This window comes from Urocitellus parryii, chromosome 6, assembly GCF_045843805.1.
Source record: "Urocitellus parryii isolate mUroPar1 chromosome 6, mUroPar1.hap1, whole genome shotgun sequence".
Classification (NCBI taxonomy): Eukaryota; Metazoa; Chordata; class Mammalia; order Rodentia; family Sciuridae; genus Urocitellus; species Urocitellus parryii.
Genome location: NC_135536.1, coordinates 107,930,284 through 107,951,488, shown reverse-complemented (window position 1 = coordinate 107,951,488; position 21,205 = coordinate 107,930,284). Strand labels below are relative to the sequence as shown.

Below are 21,205 nucleotides of genomic sequence, written 5' to 3'. Positions count from 1 at the left end.
CAAAGTCTGCTTTTGTAGCTAGCTCTGCTGGCCCCTTATGTTATGAACAGAGGACTTCCTTCAAGGTAGCAGAAGTCCCAGGGCTGTTCCCAGGAGGAAACCTGATCTCTGGGGCCACCTGCTGGGAGGTGGAGGCACCATCCTCAGTCTGCACTGAGGCCACCTCTGAGTAGCCATCCAAACTGGAGATGACCTGGCAAGGACACAACACCCTCAGGCTCAGATTCAACTGTCACAGGGTGTGGGTGGAAGGTGTGAGGCCCAGACAATGCTACAGGAGTCCCCCTTTCCACCCATGCCCCTTCATTACAGAATGACTCTGAGAGATAAAGGCCAAAGTACCTTGCGTACTGAATAAGGCACCATAAAAAAGTTATTGAAACCATTATGACTGTAGGTCAACAAGCAATTGGACAACGCCTCTCGTGTGGATACTCTTTACTGTTACAGTGCCCTTCACTCCATTATGCAACAACCCAGGAAAAGGCAAAGCATATTCAAAGTGAGAGACAAAAACTCTGGCTACTCAGGTCAAACTCACAGCTACTGCACCAGAATCTTTGGTGACAGGGCAAGGGCCACCTTCACAGCTCCAGTAACACAGAAACCTTCTTGTAATAGAATTCACTATGATTACCCCAATCATGCAGTAACCTCATAAAACCCCACAAGTCAGGGAAGGAACGTGATCTCTACTCACATGGCCAGCTATGACCTCTCAATATTGTAAGTCAAAGCCATTATTTCTGCTTGAGTTCATGCATTTCAAATATTAACTTTTAATTACCTGCAATGAAGACAACAAACACAGGGCCCATGGGTTCAAGGGTAAATGGAGACCTCTAAAGCAATTCTGTTTTGGTGATGAGAGTCAACCAGCCTTCTCTGGAAGAAGCAAAGAATTTTCTAGAGAAATAGGCAACATGACCAGTTAGTGCCTCTGCTGAAACTAGATATCCAGCAACAGGTCCTGTGTGTCTTGGTGTTTCTCCTTCCTCACCATCCAAATGCACAATCATTTGAAAAGTTTTTCTGAATATGATACATGGAGGACAGGGCAGCCACTAACAAGCAGAGCTCAGGGGCTTATCACTCCCTCCTAACCATTGGGTGAAATCTGAATTCATCTCCCTCCTATCCTTCAAAATAATTTCTAGCTGATTTTCTCATACCTCCTCATTTAAGAGCAAAGATTTAATGAACAACTTCCATCTGCTAAGGGCAGATTAAGTGGTGGGGACCCAAGATGAGTTAGGCAGGGTCCCTATATTCAATGAGTCTGTCTCCCTAGACAAACAGAAGCCACTAACCATAATATATAGCAGTGCGTATAGAATGCTATGCATCCATGAGCAAAAGAATGGCTAAACAAATTGTGATATATCCGTGGAATGGAATAATTCAGCAATAAAAGGTTGCAAATTTTGATATACACTAAAATAAGGATGAATCTCAGAAAATTATGTTGGGTAAAAAAACTAGACACAATAGCACATTTCATGTTATTTTAATATTAAAATTTTAAAAAAGTGAATTTATGGTGATGGGAGTGGGAATGGATGAAGGCTCTTGGAAAGTGGTATGACTTGACTGAAAAGGAACAGGTGGGAAACATCAGGGGGTGATTGGGGTGGGGGTGACACAGTTGAACATATTGGCCAAAACCCATCCATCCAAGCACAGATCATTTTATTGTATGTAAATTATTCCTTGAATTTAAAAAAGCATAAAGGTTTACAGTGGAGAAAACCACTTGCTTCTCTAATTCTAATGAAGTCAGGAAAGACTTCAGACAAGACGTGACATTTAAGCAGGACCTTGAGGAGAAACAGAATGTTTTCATCTGTGTTTTTCCTTATAGGGTTTTGTTATCAGGGTAACACTGGCTCACAGAATGAACTGAGTGCCATCGCTTCCATTTTTCAGAAGAGTTTTTGTAGAATTGGTATTGTTTCTTTTTAAATGTTTCTTAGAATTCTCCAGTGAAGTCTTCTAGGAGTTTTCTTTAGAAAAATTACAGGAGATTTCTGGTTAGCCCAACATATAAAGAGTTTAGAAGTCAGTACTCCCACCCTTACATGGAAAAAATATGCAAATCAATAATTTTATTGAACCCATCAGAGAACTATCATCTCAGGGCAAACTACCACCCTGAAATCTGGAGAGATGAGAATCATCCAGACAGCCACAATTGTAATTTTCTTACCTGGAACAGAAGCTGCTGGAGCCATAAACTAGTAAGGATTCTTCAATGTTAATTCTGACAAACCACTAGAGTTTGAGTATAGACTAGCCAGAAAATGAGATGTAGTGTCATTGTTGTAAAATACATCCAGGGGTTTCCCCACAACAAAGGCCTACGCTCTAAGGAAAAAAGACTTTACCAGAGCCCCATCCCACCTGGGGCAAAGGGATTTGTCCCAATTCCATTCCCTTTGGTCTTCCTGTCTCATCTAACCTGGCCTGGGGTGAGGGGATGACGGGGGATTGGAGGAGTGGGGGGAGGTTGAGACACTTAACCCAGGGATGTCAGCCTATTGAAAAACTGATATTTTGATTTTAGGATTACAGGACATGTTCCGTCCTCCACATCTCATTGCCACACTGACAGGGTTCCAGTATATAACAGTGGATTAGAGCCTACTGAGCTGCAAGATGCAGACTTTAAGCCCCAAGTGAAGTGGGGACATTAAAAACAAGAACAGTAGAGGGAGCCTTTGGCAGATACAACTTCAGCAAACATTAACTGTAGTTCAACTGCTGCCCAGTTTATCCTAAAATTAACACTAAAGGCTTAGTCAATTTCTAATATACAAAAGGTTATGTTATTTTCAGCAATAATTACAATGCGTGTTAAGAGGCAAGAAAAATCTGAAAAGATATAAGGCTATTCAGATTTTTTAATACTTGAGTGAGATTTGTGAATTTTTTTTAAAAAAGGAATTTTTTGTTTGATATTTTAAATTTATTGGCATTAAGTTGTCCATTCTATTCCCTGTTACTTAATAATACAGGATCTATAGTGATGTCTCCCTCTCAATCCTGATATCGGTGCTCTTTTTTCTCCTTATTGATCTGTTCAGTTTTATCAATGTTAACCAGACACTTAATTTTCTCTGTTGTTTCATTGCTATCTGATTTCTATTTTTATTATTTCTTCTCCTCTAGCTTTAGTTTTCTTTCACTAATTTCTTAAGGGGGAGCTTAAGTCATTAATTTTGAACATTTTTACTTATTTACTATAAGTATTCAAGGCTAAAAATCTCCCTCTTTAATCCCCTGCAAGGACTTCATTTCAGCCATTCTCCCCTGCACCATTTCCCACTTCCTACCATGCCCTTCCTATCCTATTGCAGCATGTTCTCAATATTCCATTACAGTTCGTATCATAAGGAGGAGAGAGAAACATCCTCATGTGTCTGCAAATCCTCCTCAGGCTATCATTCTTCCACAACTTCTCTGCTCTTGATGTGGCATCTCCATCTCTCTCAGTCTCTAGGGCCTACTCTGTTTGCGTGTTTTCCCTTTTCTCTATGCTGAAATTGCTTTTATCAAAGTCACCAGCATGTTTTCTGTATACAACAATCAATTCTCCCTCTTCTCATTACTCAGCAGCTTTTGACATCCTTTGCTACTGGCTCTTAGCCCATCACACTCCTCTGGTTTTCTTTCCTTTTTCATCAACTTTTCCCCCCTTTACAACCCTTGCTTGCAGTGCTTCAGGGCTCAGTCCTCGGCTACCACCTTTTCTTCTTGATCTATATCCACTACCCAAGTACCCTTCACCCATTCCTAAAATTTGAAGCATCTCCTGTATTCAAGGTATGCTATATTATTCACAATTCATAGTGCATTTTCCTCAAAATAATACTGTGTGTGGTTAATTAAATGCCCTTCAAGTACCAAGATCTCCACCATCATGTTCTTCTCCATCTTTTAAAGTGTCAGAGAAGTATGCATGAGCATTAGGAGTTATTTCTGATTTTGAAGAAGCCCTAAAAGAATGAATAGCTTTACTCTTAGGTAGAAGCAGGACTTATAGTGATCCACACTTAAGTGACAAGTACCACCATAAGGAAGGACCTAACTGGAGTTGAGAGTTTATTTTGGTCATCTGAGAACATATTAAATCCTCAATCCTATTTAGATTGGGATCATAAGCCAGTTGAATGGTTCTTCTATTCTGCAGTTTCAATGAGGTGAAAGTAAAATAGATACTTCTTTCCACTGAAGGTTTTTCACACTGAGGTCACAGAGAAACCTCCATTACAACAAAATGTCAAATAACAATTAAAGAGGGCCACAATTTTAATGTGGAAAGGGCCTGACACACAGGGGATGTGTGCCTCTTTCCCTGGCTTACTAGTTAAAAGAACAGAGCCCTTGGTTTTTGATGCAATCTTAGCCAGTAATATGGTCAACATAAACCTGAAGAGCCTCATTTCAATCCAGAGTGAACTGGCATCATATGACCTTGAGTTACAAGTCATCACAATACCCTACATATGCTAATGGTAAAGGCCAAGCTCCATGCCTTAGCTACAGTCTCCTCACCATGGGGAGGAAGAACAAAGGGACTCTATAGGCTACTCAGGACCACTGGGGAGAAGTAAAACTGCATTCTCCTCTTTACCTGACTCTGATCCTCAGCCATTATCACATGTTTTATAAATTCACTATTTTACAATTATTTAGGAGGTTTTTCAAAGTAAGATTTTAGGATCTTAGAATTATTCTCTATTTGTTTTAAGAAATCGCAAGAAATTTTCTGTACCAAAATATTTCTGAACATACAGAGATGAATTTTAAATTAAAGAACTTTAAAGAATTTTAAACTAAAGAACTTCTTTTTGAAAAAGTCTCAAGCATCTCCTGTATTCAAGGCATGCTATATTATTCACAATTCATAGTGCATTTGATCAGTTATAAACAACAGACTATATAGCCATGTTTAAAATGCTCAAAACCCAAATAGATCCTGAAGGAAAGACTACTCCAAAGAAGGGGAAACATGGGAAATGAGTAGTACCAAATGATCTTTTTATTATTCACTGAAAAATACAGGTCTGCAAAGAGTCTACTGCATTGTGTATGGAATGCAAGGTCGGATGTTGCAACTGTATAGGATGGAATGTATAACTTTTATAAACTGTTACATATTTTACACACAGACAGTCCCCAACTCTTCTAAAATTTACTAGAAGTAAAACCTCTTAGTAAATAAGAAATATAAACATTTGTAATCATAAGCAAAATGTTCTAAGCAAAGCACTTCAAAATATTTTTTTGTGACATCTACCTTGTCTACCTGGAAGTAGGAATGGTGGGTCCCAGAAGAAACTAAGTAAAAGCCAACACCCTTGAGGAATTCTTCCCAGGAAGCAGGCTGCTAGTACCCTAGACAGGTTGCCACCCTGGCTAGTTGGCAAAGCTTCAGTGTCACCCTGGGGCCCACACTGACTACTAAACCCTGTTTGGGGGCTGGGCTGAAGTAATTGGAAGGAGTACTAGTTACAAGGAATCTTCTGTCACAACTGCATACGTTGCATCCACTCTATAGATAAGAACACCTTGTTTTTCCGGTGTGAATCTGCCACTCTCAGCAGTCACTGGAATGTGCTTGAGAAGAAAATTAACACTGGGAACAGAAATCATTTTCTATGCATTCTGCAGATGATATCAGTACTTCCTTTCAGTCATGTTTTCAAGAAGCTTAAAAGGGCCATTGCTACTATAACACCTAGGCCAGGATCAAGGCAATTGGACATCTCTGGTTATGATTACTCAAATGAAATAAAAAGTATAACTTATATTAGAAAACAACAGAATCAGTATCAATTAATTACATGGCAAAATATTTAAGCACTGCAACAATATTCAAAATTCCAAGGTCAATGTTAACTGTCCACATTTTCCACCAAACAGAAAAATCCTGCATGGAGGAAAGCATGCAGCACCAACACCAACTCCTCTCCAGTTATTACCAGGACTCAGAAAGATCCGTATAGATAACAAATGCAAAAAAAAAAAAAAAAAAGGCGTTTCAATACAAACATAGCAACAGAGGAAGTCTACACCTCCCTCTAGGTTTCCTTGGCAGATGGCAAAGCAGCCTGTTTGAAACAAGTGCCTGAACTGACCTTGGCAATACTCACATTCTAAGAGAAATCAGGGTTACATCATTCCCTTATTCATAGGTAACCAAAGATTATTAAATAATTTCCTGAACTAAGGCAATAGTCTGACCATAAAAAACTTCTGAGTTTTTATTAAATGAGATGATACAATATTCCAGCTTCTTAATATTAAGTTATTGTTGTACAGAGAACTTGATCAAAGCCCAAATATGAATAATATTAAAATCTCAGATTTTAGATACAGGCAAATATTTTATCAGAGTATTCACTTAAGAGATATATATATAATTCAGGCTGGGGATGTAGCTCAGTTGTAGAGCACTTGCCTAGCATGCATGAGGCCATGGGTTCGGTCCTCAGTACCACAAGAGAGAGACAGACAGAAAAAGCAGCAGGAGAGAAAACAGGGAGGGAAAGAAAGAGGAAAAGGGACAGAGACCATGTTCTGCTAAGAATAAATTCCAATTCTATGGGCATCTTATTCCCCTTAACTCTGTACAGTAAAATTCACTGTTCAGTTACTAAGTCCTTGTCTCTTCTAGTCCAAGAATAATCTTGTATAAAGCTGGGAAAAAAAACCTGTGAACTCCAGCAGAAAATACTAGTACTGGTGCTAGTTACCTTTAGGGGAATAATTACAATTACTTATTAGGCTGGTAGAAGCTCTGCTCCTTTTTCATCTCTAGATTGACATATTCTAGTATTTTAAACACGGTGAGGTTTCACTGACAAAACTCTAGTCCACGAGTAAAGTTCTGGCCTCTGGAATGATGTACAGTTTGCTCAAAAAGCTGAATGCACTTCTATTTAAAACACGTTCATTATTTTTTCCCATCACGGTTCTATCACATTCGTTCATCTAGGGTGTCATATTGAACCCTTCATTGCTGTTTTTTTTTCTTTTTCTTTTTGGTGGTGGGGGGGACCTTCTTCTGCATATATAGGATTCACAGAAGTATCCTTTTAATGTATAAATTCCATTTCACACTATCAGCTCCCCAAAGACAAAAACTGGGGAAAATTTCCAGTTAGTATAATCATAATTCACTAGGATTTCCTCTCCATAAAGGAAATTTTAAAAATGTTATTTAGAAGCTGAACAAACACCTTGGATATTCTTCTAAAGAGAATGCTATATCACTGCTATCAAAACCCAGATACCTAATAAATCTAAAGATTATATGGATATGTAATAGCAAAAAATCTGGCAGTTTAAAATACATTTTTACAATTTTATACTATACCATTTGGGTAAAGGAGCTGTTTAGAATTGTTAATGACAACTTTGTCTGCCTGGATGCTGGCTGGCTAGATTCAGCTAAAAACAGTAACAGGAGCAAATGAAAAGTGTCCAAGAACATCCTTTTGGCTTATTTTCCTTGAGCTTTTGGTCACATTTCCACCAGCTCTAGGGAAGCCTGTCCCAGGGTACAGTTCTCAGTTCTCTGTTCAGTTGCTTAGGGATAAAACACGGGGCTTTACCTCACCTAATCCAGCACCTGGCACTCAGTAAACACTGCAGCTTTAAACTAAGAAAAGACTCAAAGACTTTGCACAATTCTTGATTTTGTACTTTCCAAGGAAATAAAAAATTAATCTTAAAACTGAATTTATACTTAAAAAATGCAGTGCCTCAAAAAAGCAAAATCTAGAATGGAAAAATTTCAGGAGAATATACCTTATTAATCTAATCTTACTTTGGCTAAATTATCATAGTAAGTCAGTGTAATTTATTATTGTATTGAGAAGCACAGTCTACCATGTTTTTTCTAAGATGGTATTAGTGAAATATATGTGAATGGTTCAGAGGTGATAGCCCTTTAGCCTTTTGTGAATTCATAACATAAAAAGATAAAGGCTAACTAGAATTTGACATTCAGAAATTTACTTGCTTAGCACAAGTTGAATCAGGAGACAGTTAAATATCAGAATCTCATTTACTTAGGATATTAAGAAGTGCTTTTCAGCCTTGCCACACATCAGAATTACTTGGAAGCTTTCAAAAATTACCAAATGCTCAGGCCAATTAAATCTGGAGTGGTGAGCCCGGAATCAGTATTCCTTCTGTTTCCCAGGTGTCTCTAACATGCAGACATCACGCAGACCACAGAGGCATCCTTTTGAGAGACCTGTTTCTTGAAAGCCAAGCAAATGGAATTCCTATCTAGATAGCTTTGCTTTTTCAAAATTCCACCAGAAAAGGGGATTTCTTTCTTTTTTACTCTTTTTAGAAAAAGGCACTGTTGTGCTTCCTCTAATGACACAGCCTGCTGTTGGTAGGAACTGATTGTCGGAGGTTATCTAGAGCGTTGGTGGTAAAGAAGAAAGTCCTTGTCTTGGCAGAGCAGGCAGAATTTCAGGCTTCGGCAGCTGCCTCCAGCAACAAAAAATGCCCACATGCCCATGAACACCATGATTATGTATGCTGACACCAGATTTATTCCATAGTGAGGACTTAGGAAGGTCTGCAAAGAAAAAATAAATCAACTTGGGTAATAATACAAGCTTATTAAACATGTGGAATAACCAAAGACAGGAAAATATGGAATATTCTCAAAAGCTAGACTGTGTTTCAGCAAACTACAATGCATGTCATGTGTTAAGAATCCACAAAAGCATCCAGAACCAACTAATTAAGAAAGACTTGTCTGTAGATCCTGTGCTTTGCTAGCTTCTACTGACAACCCTAGAAGATAGTCACTTGCCAAAACCTAATGGAATACTCAGTAGAAGACATATGTTATAATCTAGCCCAGGTTGGTATCCATTTCTGTGTTAATTGTCTATTACAATTTTCAAGAAAGTGAGGCAAGCCAGATTAGTATGAATCCTTAATATTTAAGGAAACATGTGGAAATTGAGTCTCTTTTACAGCTGGACAATTGCTATTGTACAAAAGTTTATTCATCTACAAAATACTGATAGGAGCCAGGCACCGTGGTGCATGCCTGTAATCCCATCAGATCGGGAGGCTGAGACAGGAGGATCTCAACTTCAAAGCCAACCTCAGCAATGGCAAGGCACCAAGCAACTCAGTGAGGTCCTGCCTCTAAATAAAATACAAAATAGGGCTGGAGATGTGGCTCAGTGGTTGATTTTAACCCCTGGTATGCTCCCTGACCCTGCCCCCCCCCAAAAAAAATATATTGATGGAAGTGTAGTTCACTGTAAAGAAGATATTTAGCATGCACAAGATCATGGGTTCAATATCAGCCCTAAAACAAAACTAAACAACAACCACCACAACAAAAACCTCTCATGGAGTGGCAAAAGGCACTGGGTCATGCATTAGTGAAGACCAGAGTCTTCATGCTAATGGAACTTATAGACTAGCCAGCGGGGCAGGTAATGAACAAAGAAGTTAATTACAAATCATGATGAATGCTAAGACAGAATAATTATAATTGTGATGATGTTAGGTATTAAGAACAGGCTTATATACTTAGGTTGGTCAAGGAAGGTCCTAAGAAAATAGCATTTAAACAAAGACATATGGGAGGAGAAGTGAGTTAACCCTCTGTAGGCCACAGGGAGGATCAGAGAAGGAGGCAAAGAGCTGGATACCATCAATAACTGAGAAGAGTCAGTATTAATGATGGTTAGGAATATGTAGGATCAGCAGATCAGGTCAGAGAGGAAGGCTGGGGTCAACTATGCAATGTTTTGGTAAGGAGCATTAATTTTGTCCTCAGTGCAATTGTGGATCATAGAGGGGATTCAGGTTGGGGTCCTGAAAGACTTTAGATTTTTTAAACTAAAGAGAATGAGTTAAATGAGGCTATGGTGAGAGAGAGAGAGAGAGAGAGAGAGAGAGAGAGAGAGAGAGAGAGAGAAGAAGAAGAGAAGAGAAGAGAAGAGAAGAGAAGAGAAGAGAGAAGAGAGAAGAGAGAAGAGAGAAGAGAGAAGAGAGAAGAGAGAAGAGAGAAGAGAGAAGAGAGAAGAGAGGAGGGGAGGGGAGGGGAGGGGAGGGGAGGGGAGGGGAGGGGAGAGGAGGGGAGAGGAGAGGAGAGGGAGGGAGACACTAGTTAGTAAGTTACTGCACTGAATGAGGAAAGTACAGGATGGTGACTTAAGATCAGGATAGTGTGATGGAGATGAGAAGATAATATGAACAGGCAGAAGTTGCTAATGGACTGAATGTGAGGGGAAGGAAGAATCCAAGATTGACTCTCACATTTCTGGGCTTTAGGTAATGGTGGTGACATTTAATCAAGTGTCAAAGACCTAAGGAAGATCAAACTTGAAAGAATTGGCAAAATACCAAGCTTGGAAAGATAGGTGGGAATCAAGTCCATTGAGGACATATTAAGAGTAACATCCCGTGAGATTTTGAAAGGCAAATGTCAGATAAGTGGTTGTATATATAAATATGGGGCTCAGAGGAGAGTCCTCAGCTAGAAAAAAAAATGTAGAAGCATAGCCTACAGAAGGAACTTGGCCACAGCCATGATCGTGATGATGCAGGGAGCTATGGTCTCTCCAAAGAGATGGTAAGAGGCAGGGCTTCAAGACTGTACCCTGAAATAGTGCAACATGTATAAATTATTTGTAAGAACAGGAGCCAGTAAAAGGGTCTGAGAAAGAGTAAACAGTGAGGTAAGAATAAGTCAGCATAGTGTGGAAGAGCAGAAGTGAAAGAGGGAAATGAGGGGGGTGGTCAACTCTTTTTAAAGGCTGCTGAGATGAAAAAAGAACAATGTTGAAAATGAAGGTTCTTTTTGACCTCAACAGGTACAGTTTTAAAAGGATTGTTGAGCAGAAGGCACAAGGGGCTGGAAGTTTGAATGGTGAAGAAGTGGAGACAGAATTTGTGGAGATCTGCTGTGATGATAAATAGGGAAAAGGCAGTACTGAGGAGTTTTATTTAAGACATGTCTGTGTGCTGATGAAGAGGGAAAGGCTGGCCATGGAGGACAGGGGCACAACCAAGGGTGGGAGGTCCTCCAGCAGGGGACAATGGAGCAGGGCTGGAGTCCAAGTGGAGGGACTGACCTTAGAAGGTGGGAGGGACAATTCCTCTGTTAGACCAGAGTTGAGCTGGGGGTATGGATTCCCATGTAGTCCCACCATATACACTTAAAGAAGGAGAGGATCTGACTCAGTTTGTTAACCTTTAACACAAGTGCTTCAAGTATCTTCAAGATGCCTGCACATTCCCTTGGCTAAGGCACTCATCGGCTCTGCCCAGGGAAATGCGCTGATTTTGCGGGCAGCACCTTATGCAGAAAGAATACTTTTCTCAAGAGGCATCTGTGGGCATGGCAGGCATTGAGCATTTCTGATTATTTTTTCAGAATAACTTTATACTCAAGTCCCATAATTTAATTTATATTGTAGAAGGCTAAACTTGTTTTGCTTTTTCTTTATAGTTTGTTTCTTTGAAAAACATTTTTGTCATTTAAACAATTTTTAAAAATTCATGATTGTTGTAGAAAAATAGAATATACAAATGAGAAAAATAAACAAATTTTAAAACTTGAAATTCAGCATGGTTAATGTTTTATTAAACAGAACCCCAAAAGTGAAACCATAAAGAAAGATTGATCAAGCTGGGTGTGGTAGCACAGCCTACACAGTAGTTCAAAAAGCTGAGCCAGAAGATCACAAGTTTGAGGCCAGCTTCGGCAACTTAGGAAGACCCTGTCTCAAAATAAAAAATCAAAAGGGCTGGGGATATAGCTTGTGGTAGAGTGCTTACCTAATATGTATGAGACCCCAGGTTCAATCCCCAGTACTACCAAAGAAAAAAAAAAGTGAAGACAAACCATGCCACAAAAGTTATTTGCAATATACACACCTGACAAAGGATTCTTTCATAGAAAATATAAGGAACTTCTAAATATAAAAAAAAGAAAAAGACAATCCAAAAGATAGGCAAAAAATTTCAACAAGTACTTCAGAAAAGGATTATCCAAATGACAACTAAACTTGATATTTTCAACCTCCTTAATCATCAGGAAATGCAAATTAAAGTTTAATGTGGTACCACTGCGTTCCCAGAATGAAAGTGAAAGTCATACCAAATGTTGGTGAGGAGGTAGAGGAATAGAAGCTTATAAGTTAATGGTAAAAGTTGATACAAATTGAGTGGTATGAACAGCTGACATATGTACACACTATGCCCCAACAATCCACTCCTAGGAATACACCACCCCGCCAAAAGTGTACACATATATCAAGGGACATTTACTGAAATGTTCATAGAAGTCTCTCTTCACAGTAGTTTAAACTGAAAACATCATAAATGCCTCTCTGCTGTAGAATGGATATTATGGTATAAAGAGCAGAATGCTGCAATGAATGAGCAATCTATAGTTATACAGTGAATATACAGCAAATTTATAATTATTAGTGACTGCATTATGAGTCTTATAATCATAATAGTAAGTAAAAGGAGTAAAGTAGAACACCAAATATTGTATGCTTCTGTTTACATGAAATACTAAAAGGCAGAACCTGGCTGTGGTGGCGTAAGCCAGGATTATGGGTACCCTTGGTAGGGGTAGTGATTGGAGGCACAAAGAGGCTCCTGAGGGGTTATAAGGTTTTGATTTTAATCTCGGTGCAAGTTACATAGTTATGTTCACTGTGAAAATTCTCCAAGATGTATACTTCTGATTTGTGTATGCCACACACACACACAAACACACACACACATACACCTATAGTGGACTTAATATACATAGTGTGCTATATGTGTGTTTATATATGTGTGTGTGTGTGTGTGTGTGTATATATTTTAAAATATTTTTAGTTGTAGATGATACAACACCTTTATTGTACTTCTTTATGTGGTGCTGAGGATCGAACTCAGTGCTTCACACATGCTAGGCAAGTGTTCTACCACTGAGCCCCAGCCCCAGCCCTATATATGTATGTATACACACAAATATACATAATATATATATTATTTTAGTGAAAAAATTACTTAAATGGTCTTTCTCTGAAATCCGTCATTCAGAGATAACTATTGTTAACATTTTGGTAAATAAACATTCGAACTCCCTGGGTTCTTTTTAAAACCATTAAATATGATAACATCCACCATTAATATTCAATCAATATTTATTGGTCACCTGTGTGCCAAGGATTGATAAAAAGACTGACATAGTAAGATCCCAATCTTGATGATCAAACTCTAGTTGAAGAGAGATGTAAAAACTGTATTAAATAAAATAATTCCAGCTAAGGACAAATGTTATTAAATAGCAGTGAATAAGGTCCAGTGATAGTGCCAAGTCTGGAATGTGCAGCTTTTCCAGGTGGGCTTTACAAAGAATGATCTAAGTTAGGGAGAAGACAAAGCCCTGTTGATAAGAACTGTGGAGAGCAGCAGGAGATTAAGTTTTGCAGCAGCAAGATTGATAAGAAGCTTAGGTCAAACAAAGAAGCCCTGGTTTATTCCATAGGCTTCTGCTACAGATAATGACTCTCTACACTTGGCTTCTAGGACATGTGGCTCTCCGGGGTTTCCTACTTCATCCTACCTCACTGCTTCTCCTTCTCAGTCTTCTTTATTGGCCCCTACTCTTTTTCCCAACCACACTGCTGGAACATCATGGGGCTCAGTCCTTCAGCATCTTCTCTTTTTTACTCCTAATTCTTGTAGTCATCTTTCTTAACTACTCTCCAGACTTTTTTGTATTCAATTGCTCACTTTGGATGTCCAATAGGCACCTCCAAAATAATGTTCCCCAAACAGAATTCCTGAATTCCCCTCTCAAACTCCCCCCTCTTAGATGATGGCAGCTTCATTGCTTCTGCTGTCGAGGCCCAAAACCTTGGAGACAACCTTGGCTCCTCCTTTTCCTCTCACATGCTTCAGCTACTCTATCAGGGAATATTGCTGGCTCTATTTTCAAAAACATGTCCAAAATCTGACCATTTTTCAATTCTCCACTCTTGTCTCACCCATCATTATCACTGCGCATTCTGCTGTGGCCACCTGGCTTCCACAAACATGCCAAGCATGTCCTTTAGTCCTAGGACCTTTGTACTGGCTGTTCAGTCCTGGATGCTCTCTCTCAGACAGCCACATGATCAACTCCCTCATCTCTACTTTGCTTTTTTTTTGTTTCCCCTCTTAAATGTGTCCTTCACTATAAAGCATACTCTGACCACCTAGTGAAGAGATGTGACATCACCACCTTACACCCTGGATCTCTTTGTTCTACTTTTCCTTTTGTCCAAATCACCAAATACCTTCTAACACACTGTATAGTTTCTTATTTATTATATTTATTGTTTATTTATATATTTATTGTTTATCTGAGTGGATACCAGCAGATGGGTCAGATTCATAAGAACATTTGCTTTCTCATATAACTTTCTTTCTGATTATAAAAGTGCTATGTTATAGAAATTTGGAACATGACAAAAACTATAAAGAATAAAAGAACCTATAATCCCAACACCAAAGATAGATATTGTTAATATTTTAATGTATTGTCTTTATCATCCTTATTTCCCACAAAGATTTGTCTTTACCTATTGCCATCATATTAAGGGTATGCCATCATATTAAGGGTAACCCTGCAGCACTGAAGGGTTTTAGGTGTATGGGGCGGTGGGGGTACAATATGATGGCATTGTAGAAGGATCTAAGGGCAAAGAGCCCAGTATAAGAAAATTTGATATAAACTCTAGGTGCATGGAGAGAAGAGAAACAGGAGGCAAGCATCATCAGGAGGAAGCTTGTGACACTTCAGTTGACAGGTAAAAAGGGTCTGGACAGGCAGTGTTAGGGGTCACACTGATAATAATGACAAATTGCATTAAAAGTGAGATTCAAAGTATTACATAGTATTCTTAAATAGATCTAGTCAAGTTTTTTTTTAACTTCACTTTGAAAAACTACTATAATGCCAATGAGAAGGAAGTTAAATCAATATTTTTGTTATTGATCAGAATGTGTGAACATGGTACAACCTTTATGGAGAGTAGTTTAGCAATTTTTATCAAGTATTTAAAAGATCTTCATGTGATTTGACTTTATAATTCCATACCCTGGAATCTAAACTACATATGGAAAAAGTTTTATGCAGACAGATGATGAAGATAACTATAGAGAAATATAAATGATTAACCAGTTAAACAAATTATAATTTTTACATAATGATATAAATTTGTATCTTAAAGGACTTGTAATCAGGTGGAAATTGCTCCAGGTGTGTTTGTTTATTTTTTTTAAAATGGTGCTGGGGATTGAACTCAAGGCCTTGTGCATGCAAGGCAAGTACTCTACCAACTGACATATATCCCTTGCCCCCAGATGTGCTTTATAATATAAGTATAAAGCAAGATTATTTCAGGTTTGACTATAACCATTAAAGGAAAGACACATGGAAATAATCTTTAGTGAAATCCACCAAAAAAAAAATAGTGTTTTTTTTTTTTTTCTGGAGTAAAACTTAGATGATTCATTCATTCACTTAAATTACTTTTTTGACTCCAAATTTTCCCATGAGTATGTACTTCATTTAAGAGAGGAATCTACCATTTTAGATATGTGGACTTGAATTCTAAAAAATGTTGTAAGTCAGTGGCAACACTCACCTGAGTAGATACCAGCAGATGGGTCAGGAGAACTAGAAGAAGAATGTACCACTTTTTCTTCTCACAAGCATCAAAAAATATAATGCCCCAGAACACGTGCAGCAATATGATAACCAGCGTCATGAAAGCTGAAAGACAGTCAACCATTAGTTTCCAGTCCTACAGACACCAAAGGCTGCTGAACATTCTTTCATTGTGCACAGGAATGCAAAAAAGAGAAGTGTGAGTCTGAACAGCTTTTCCCCAATTAGCCTGCAGCCCTACTTAAGAAAGACCTTTTTCAATTAAAAACAGTAACTTCTGTTGAGTCAAATCTTCTATTACTAAGGTAGGATTTCTCTTTAGAAGTTTTCTTAAAAGGTTAATGGGAGAATAAAATAATATTAGAATTATAATTATCTAAGATTATTTTTAAGCAACTGGCACTAAATTTGATCAGTGTCCACAGATTTTCTTGGGAATACAGCTTCTGTGTGTTATGTGTATCCTATGTTCTGGATAACATTCTTTTATTTAAAAGTGGAAAAATTTAACATATACTGCAAGTTTTAGCATTAAAAAAAGTTATATAAATTTCTTATCTGGTCACACAATAAAGAGATCATTAGCACCCACCAGGAGAAATCTAAGTCTGGCAATTCTCTTTCATACTGCTGGCAGATAAACAATCTAGCATTACCAATAAAGTAGAAAACATTCATTCTCTATTTCAACTCCAAGATCTATGCTATAAAACAGTTAGTTCTCAATCAATAGATCACCAGAACCTGAGGACTTACAAGAAGTGCAAAATACTGGAATCTACCACACACCTAATTTAGAAACAATGGTGCTAAGAGCCAATCAATTCCAGTTTAAATAGCCTTCCAGGTCATTCTGATACATGGCCAAGTTTGAGAACCACTGCTCTAGAGAAATTCTTACAAATATTCAAAGGAGATATACACACAAATATTTATACCAGCACCATTCGTAATAACAAAAAACGTTCATCATTGGGGCTGGGGATGTGGCTCAAGCGGTAGCGCGCTCGCCTGGCATGCGTGCGGCCCGGGTTCGATCCTCAGCACCACATACAAACAAAGATGTTGTGTCCACCAAGAAGTACCTGAATGGTGTATTCACACAATGGACTAATATATGTGATCTAAATATAAATTATCTCAAGAATATAATGTTGAATGAAAAAAATCTGTATAAAAATGCATAGTTTCATTTACTTGAAAAACATGCAAGACAATATTCAAAAGACATAACTGTTGCAATTGGAGGAAGGCAAGCTATTAAATTTGGTGTGACAGTGTCATCATTTTAGTAATTATGATAAATATTTTAACTCAAGTAGGAGCAGAGCAATAGTTTTTAAAACTTTAAGACTATAGAAAACTAAACTAAAATGACATATTTTAATTCCAGAGATGACTCTGGAAAGAGAATTTCTCCTGGAGATAGATCCTGTGATAGTGTTGAGATCACGACAATGCCCAGGAGTTAAGGTTTTAAAGTTTCTTACATCAGAAAGGTGGTAACTGGCACAAAAGCAAACCCTGAGTTTTAAAAATAATTATTATAAAGTACTCACGCTTTAAGGGTTCCTAAAACCTAGATGTCATGAATATTGGAACCAGCCAAGTATGCTCTTATGGTCAAGTCCTGCTTGGGAAATGCTCTCAGGAAAAACCTTCAGTCTATTCTGTAAAGCATTATTCTGTATGTTGTAGGCAAGTATCTTAAATACATCATTAGCCCTCAACTTGCTTCCAAATTTTCTGTATTTCTTAGTCCTTCTTGCTAAAAAGTCTTTGATAGGTTGACTTTGTCTCCAAAGTCCAGTACAGACATCTCAGACTAGCATTCAAGGCCCTGTACAATCTGGACCCAAATTCTGACAATATACCTCTACTAATGTATCTTCAAATACATCCTTAAAGTAGAAAACCAGAACCCTTCTTTTCTTTGACCACACTGTTTTTTTTTTTTTTAACAGATTTATCCTCTTGGCTACATACTCTACACCTCACCAATATCCTTCCCCATTTCACCACAACCAAATCTTACTTTTATTTAAGATCTAGCTCAAATGTAATTTCTTCAGTGGATTCTTCCCTGATATATACATTTCACAATTTTTAATAGTAGGTATTGAAACCAAATTTGCTTTACCACTGAGCTACAACCCCAGTCCCTTTTATTGTTTTTAAATATTTTTGAGACAGGATCTTGTTAAATTGCCCAGGGTGGCCTTGAACTTGCAATCCTCCTGCCTCAGCTTCCCAAGTTGCTGGGATTACAGGCATGTGCCATAGTGCCTGGCTTCCACTTTTTTTTTTTTTATCTGTACTCTACACATATTTACTGAGCACTTAGATAGTCTGGCCTGAATATTATACATAGATATTTGGTGTCAGACAATCCCCAGTTAGAATCATGCCAGCTCCATTGTGTATCTTTGGACAAGTTATTCAACTTCTCCATTTCCTTCATTTCTAAAGTGGGGATAATACCTCACAGAAAGCATAGTGCTTGGCAAACCACAGCTTTTCAATAAATGTTGACTACTCTGTGCTATGGTTAATGAATAAGCCAGGGTCCTTAGTGAGCCGTACTACAAGGTGGGAAAGTGAAGCAAAGCAGCAAGCAATTACCACATTTATCCAAATCTCCTGAGTATTTGGCTATGTATTAAAAATGCATTCTTTTTCATTCTTAAGATTTTTTTCCCTCTGACTTTGTATTACTCTTACATTTATTTTCTTCCTGTCCTCTTCCATTATCTGCATAGGTATTTATTCAGTGCTCAGTATGGGACAGGTCTGTGCTAAGCACTGCATCTTCCACAAAACAGTTTGTGGGAGCCTTGCCTCATCTTTCAGCTTACTGTTTTATTAACATAATATCTAAAGGAAATCTCTCACATATCAAAATATTATACATTTCTACCTGACTACTTATTTAATAGCCACCACTGGTTTCTGACTGACTTTGATTGGTCATCGTGAGCCCTTACCATCACAAGGTACTATGGCAGAATACTGAGAGTTATTGTTTATTCCCTCTGCAACTGTTAAGAGATCCAACAGACACTAAGACCTGGGTATTTGAACTACCCTGCCACATTCAGGTAGCTATAACTGCATATATGCTATTTTGATACTTCCATTAGCAAATGGAATTTATTTCAACCAGAAATGAAGGTTTTCTAGCAGCAAACCTCTCTAGAGAGCCTCCTAATGTTTTGGTTTTTTTTTTAGAGAGAGAGAGAGAGAGAACTTTTTTTTTTAATATTTATTTTTTAGTTTTCAGCGGACACACATCTTTGTATGTGGTGCTGAGGATCGAACCCAGGCCGCACACATGCCAGGCAAGCGCGCTACCGCTTGAGCCACATCCCTAGCCCAAAAGAGCCTCCTAATTTTTAAGCCTTTCTCATTAAAGTCCTAAAAGTCCTTTAACGATTAGCCTTAATATTTGCTTTGTTCCAATATTTTTCTTAGAAAAAAAACCCTCTCCAAATATAAGAATACCAAAGTTAGCTAATAGATTAATAAAAGGAGCTTCCAGAATTTCCAATATTTTAGAATATCCAGAAAGCTGAACAATTTTAGCAAGTACTGTACCTCTGTTTGTGACAACTGTAGCTGTTTAGTTTGACAATGGATTTCCTCTTCTAATAATCTTCTAAGGCTAAATCTCTAGGCAAACAATGTTTCAATCTAAACCTTTTTTTTTTTTTTTTTGGTACTAGAAATTTAATCCAGGGGCACTTTACCACTGAGCTATATCCCCAGTCTTTTTAAAAACTTATTTACTAATTTATTAGGTACAAGGGATTGAACCCAGAGGTGCTTTACCACTGAGTGACATCCCTAGCCCTTTTCATTTTTAAAGACAGGATCTAAGTTGTTTAGGGCCTAAGTTGCCAAGGCTGGCCTCGAACTTTCAATACTCCTGCCTCAACCTCTGGAGTCACTGGGATTATAGGCATGTGCCACCACACCTGGCTCGATCTAACCTATGTAAAAACAAAAAGTTTCACTGTTATCTTTAAGAGGTAACATTTAATATTGCCTCTTTTACTAACTTCTTTAATGAATAAACCCCAAATATTCCAGCATTCAGATCCCTAAGTACCATGTCCTTCTCTCATTCCTGATATAAACTTTTCTGTCCCTGTGAAAACAATGGCCTAAGACAGCAACTAATGCTAACTCTGGATTCCTGAGAGAACATAAACTACTGTAATCTGTAATCTAGGTCTCTCTTAATCACCTCAGTGTGTTTCTGACTACGTTAGAGAGACATAAGGGCTACTTATGGGTGGTGGCAGCAACAGAGACGTCTCAAAACCCAGCACTTGGCCCTTGCTGCCTAGAGGCAGGCTGTGAATACCAAGGGGCTTTTGGCTTCTTTTCTAAGGGTCTGAGGTTTCTGGGTTCTATGAAGTGGGAGCCTGCCCTCTACTCCTCCAGGTTATAGGAACACTCTGGATTTGAGAGAGATCTCCAGTCAAGTGTAAGCAGGAGTCAGGTCCCAGATATTGTTCAGTATTAAAATTCTCCAATATTAAATTTATTATCCATGTTTTGAGCAACTAACAAAAAATTATTATCCATTATTTAAAAAAATACATGTTAAAACCATCTCATATTATATGGCAGTAAGCAAGTTATGGTACTGTCCCTTTATACCAAAAAGATTATAAACAAGATGTCCCAAAAGCAACTTAAATGACTGCAGGTGTTTAAAATAGAACTCATCATTTCATATTTATGAAAACATTCCTGAGGCATGTTTATGAGCTGAATGGACTACCAAGGATATAATGTTATGTTTAAAGCCCCCCTAGCAATACTGAAGAATGTTGAAATAAATACTCTTCCCAAATTAACCCATCAATGTGATAGTGTGAACACTGGGAGGCCTCTTATTAGTCATGTAATCCAGTCCCCTCACATATGGAAAAAAATCAGTCCCACAGGGTCCACTTTGAATGCTTCCAATTTAGGAGCTTACTTCATTAAATAGCTACTGTGGTAAATGTTCTCAAATCTGCCTTCCTCTAACTCAGTAATTCTCAGCTAGGGTGATTATGACCCCAGAGGACATTTGGTAATGTGTTTACTGAACACTTTTACTCGTCACATCTGGAAATGGTATTGTCACATTTTTTTCTGATATCTAGTGGATAGAAGCCAAGGATGCTGTTAAAAGCCCTACACTATGCAAAAGACAGTTCCCCAATAAAAAATTATCTGGCCCCAAATGTCAATAGTATTGTAGTTGAGAAACTGCTCTAACTCCTGCTTTTTAATCATAGGAAAGCTTTTTGAAGAAATACAACTCTTTTTTTTCCATATGAGGCACACTAAAAAAATAATTGAAATTCCCTACATTAGTCAGCTACTGCCACAAAAAATGCACTAAGAAACCACATCAAGCCAGGTGTGTGGTGGTGCAAATCTGTAATCCCAGCAGCTTGGAAGGCTGAGGCAGGAGGATCATGAGTTCAAAGC

The 21,205-nt window shown here is 38.1% G+C and overlaps 1 protein-coding gene across 1 annotated transcript in view; it reads right to left on the bottom strand.

Moving 5' to 3' along the window:
• Positions 1-6,033: 6,033 nt before the first annotated feature.
• Aph1b (aph-1B gamma-secretase subunit) overlaps positions 6,034-21,205 on the bottom strand; it is a 28,731-nt gene continuing 13,559 nt past the window's right edge. The window contains exons 5-6 of the mRNA XM_026384856.2: positions 15,693-15,820; positions 6,034-8,602 (exon numbers count right to left, since the gene is read on the bottom strand). Of these exons, the coding sequence (XP_026240641.2) occupies positions 8,435-8,602; positions 15,693-15,820 (296 nt within the window). The 3' untranslated portion in view covers positions 6,034-8,434. The remainder of the gene's footprint in view (positions 8,603-15,692; positions 15,821-21,205) is intronic.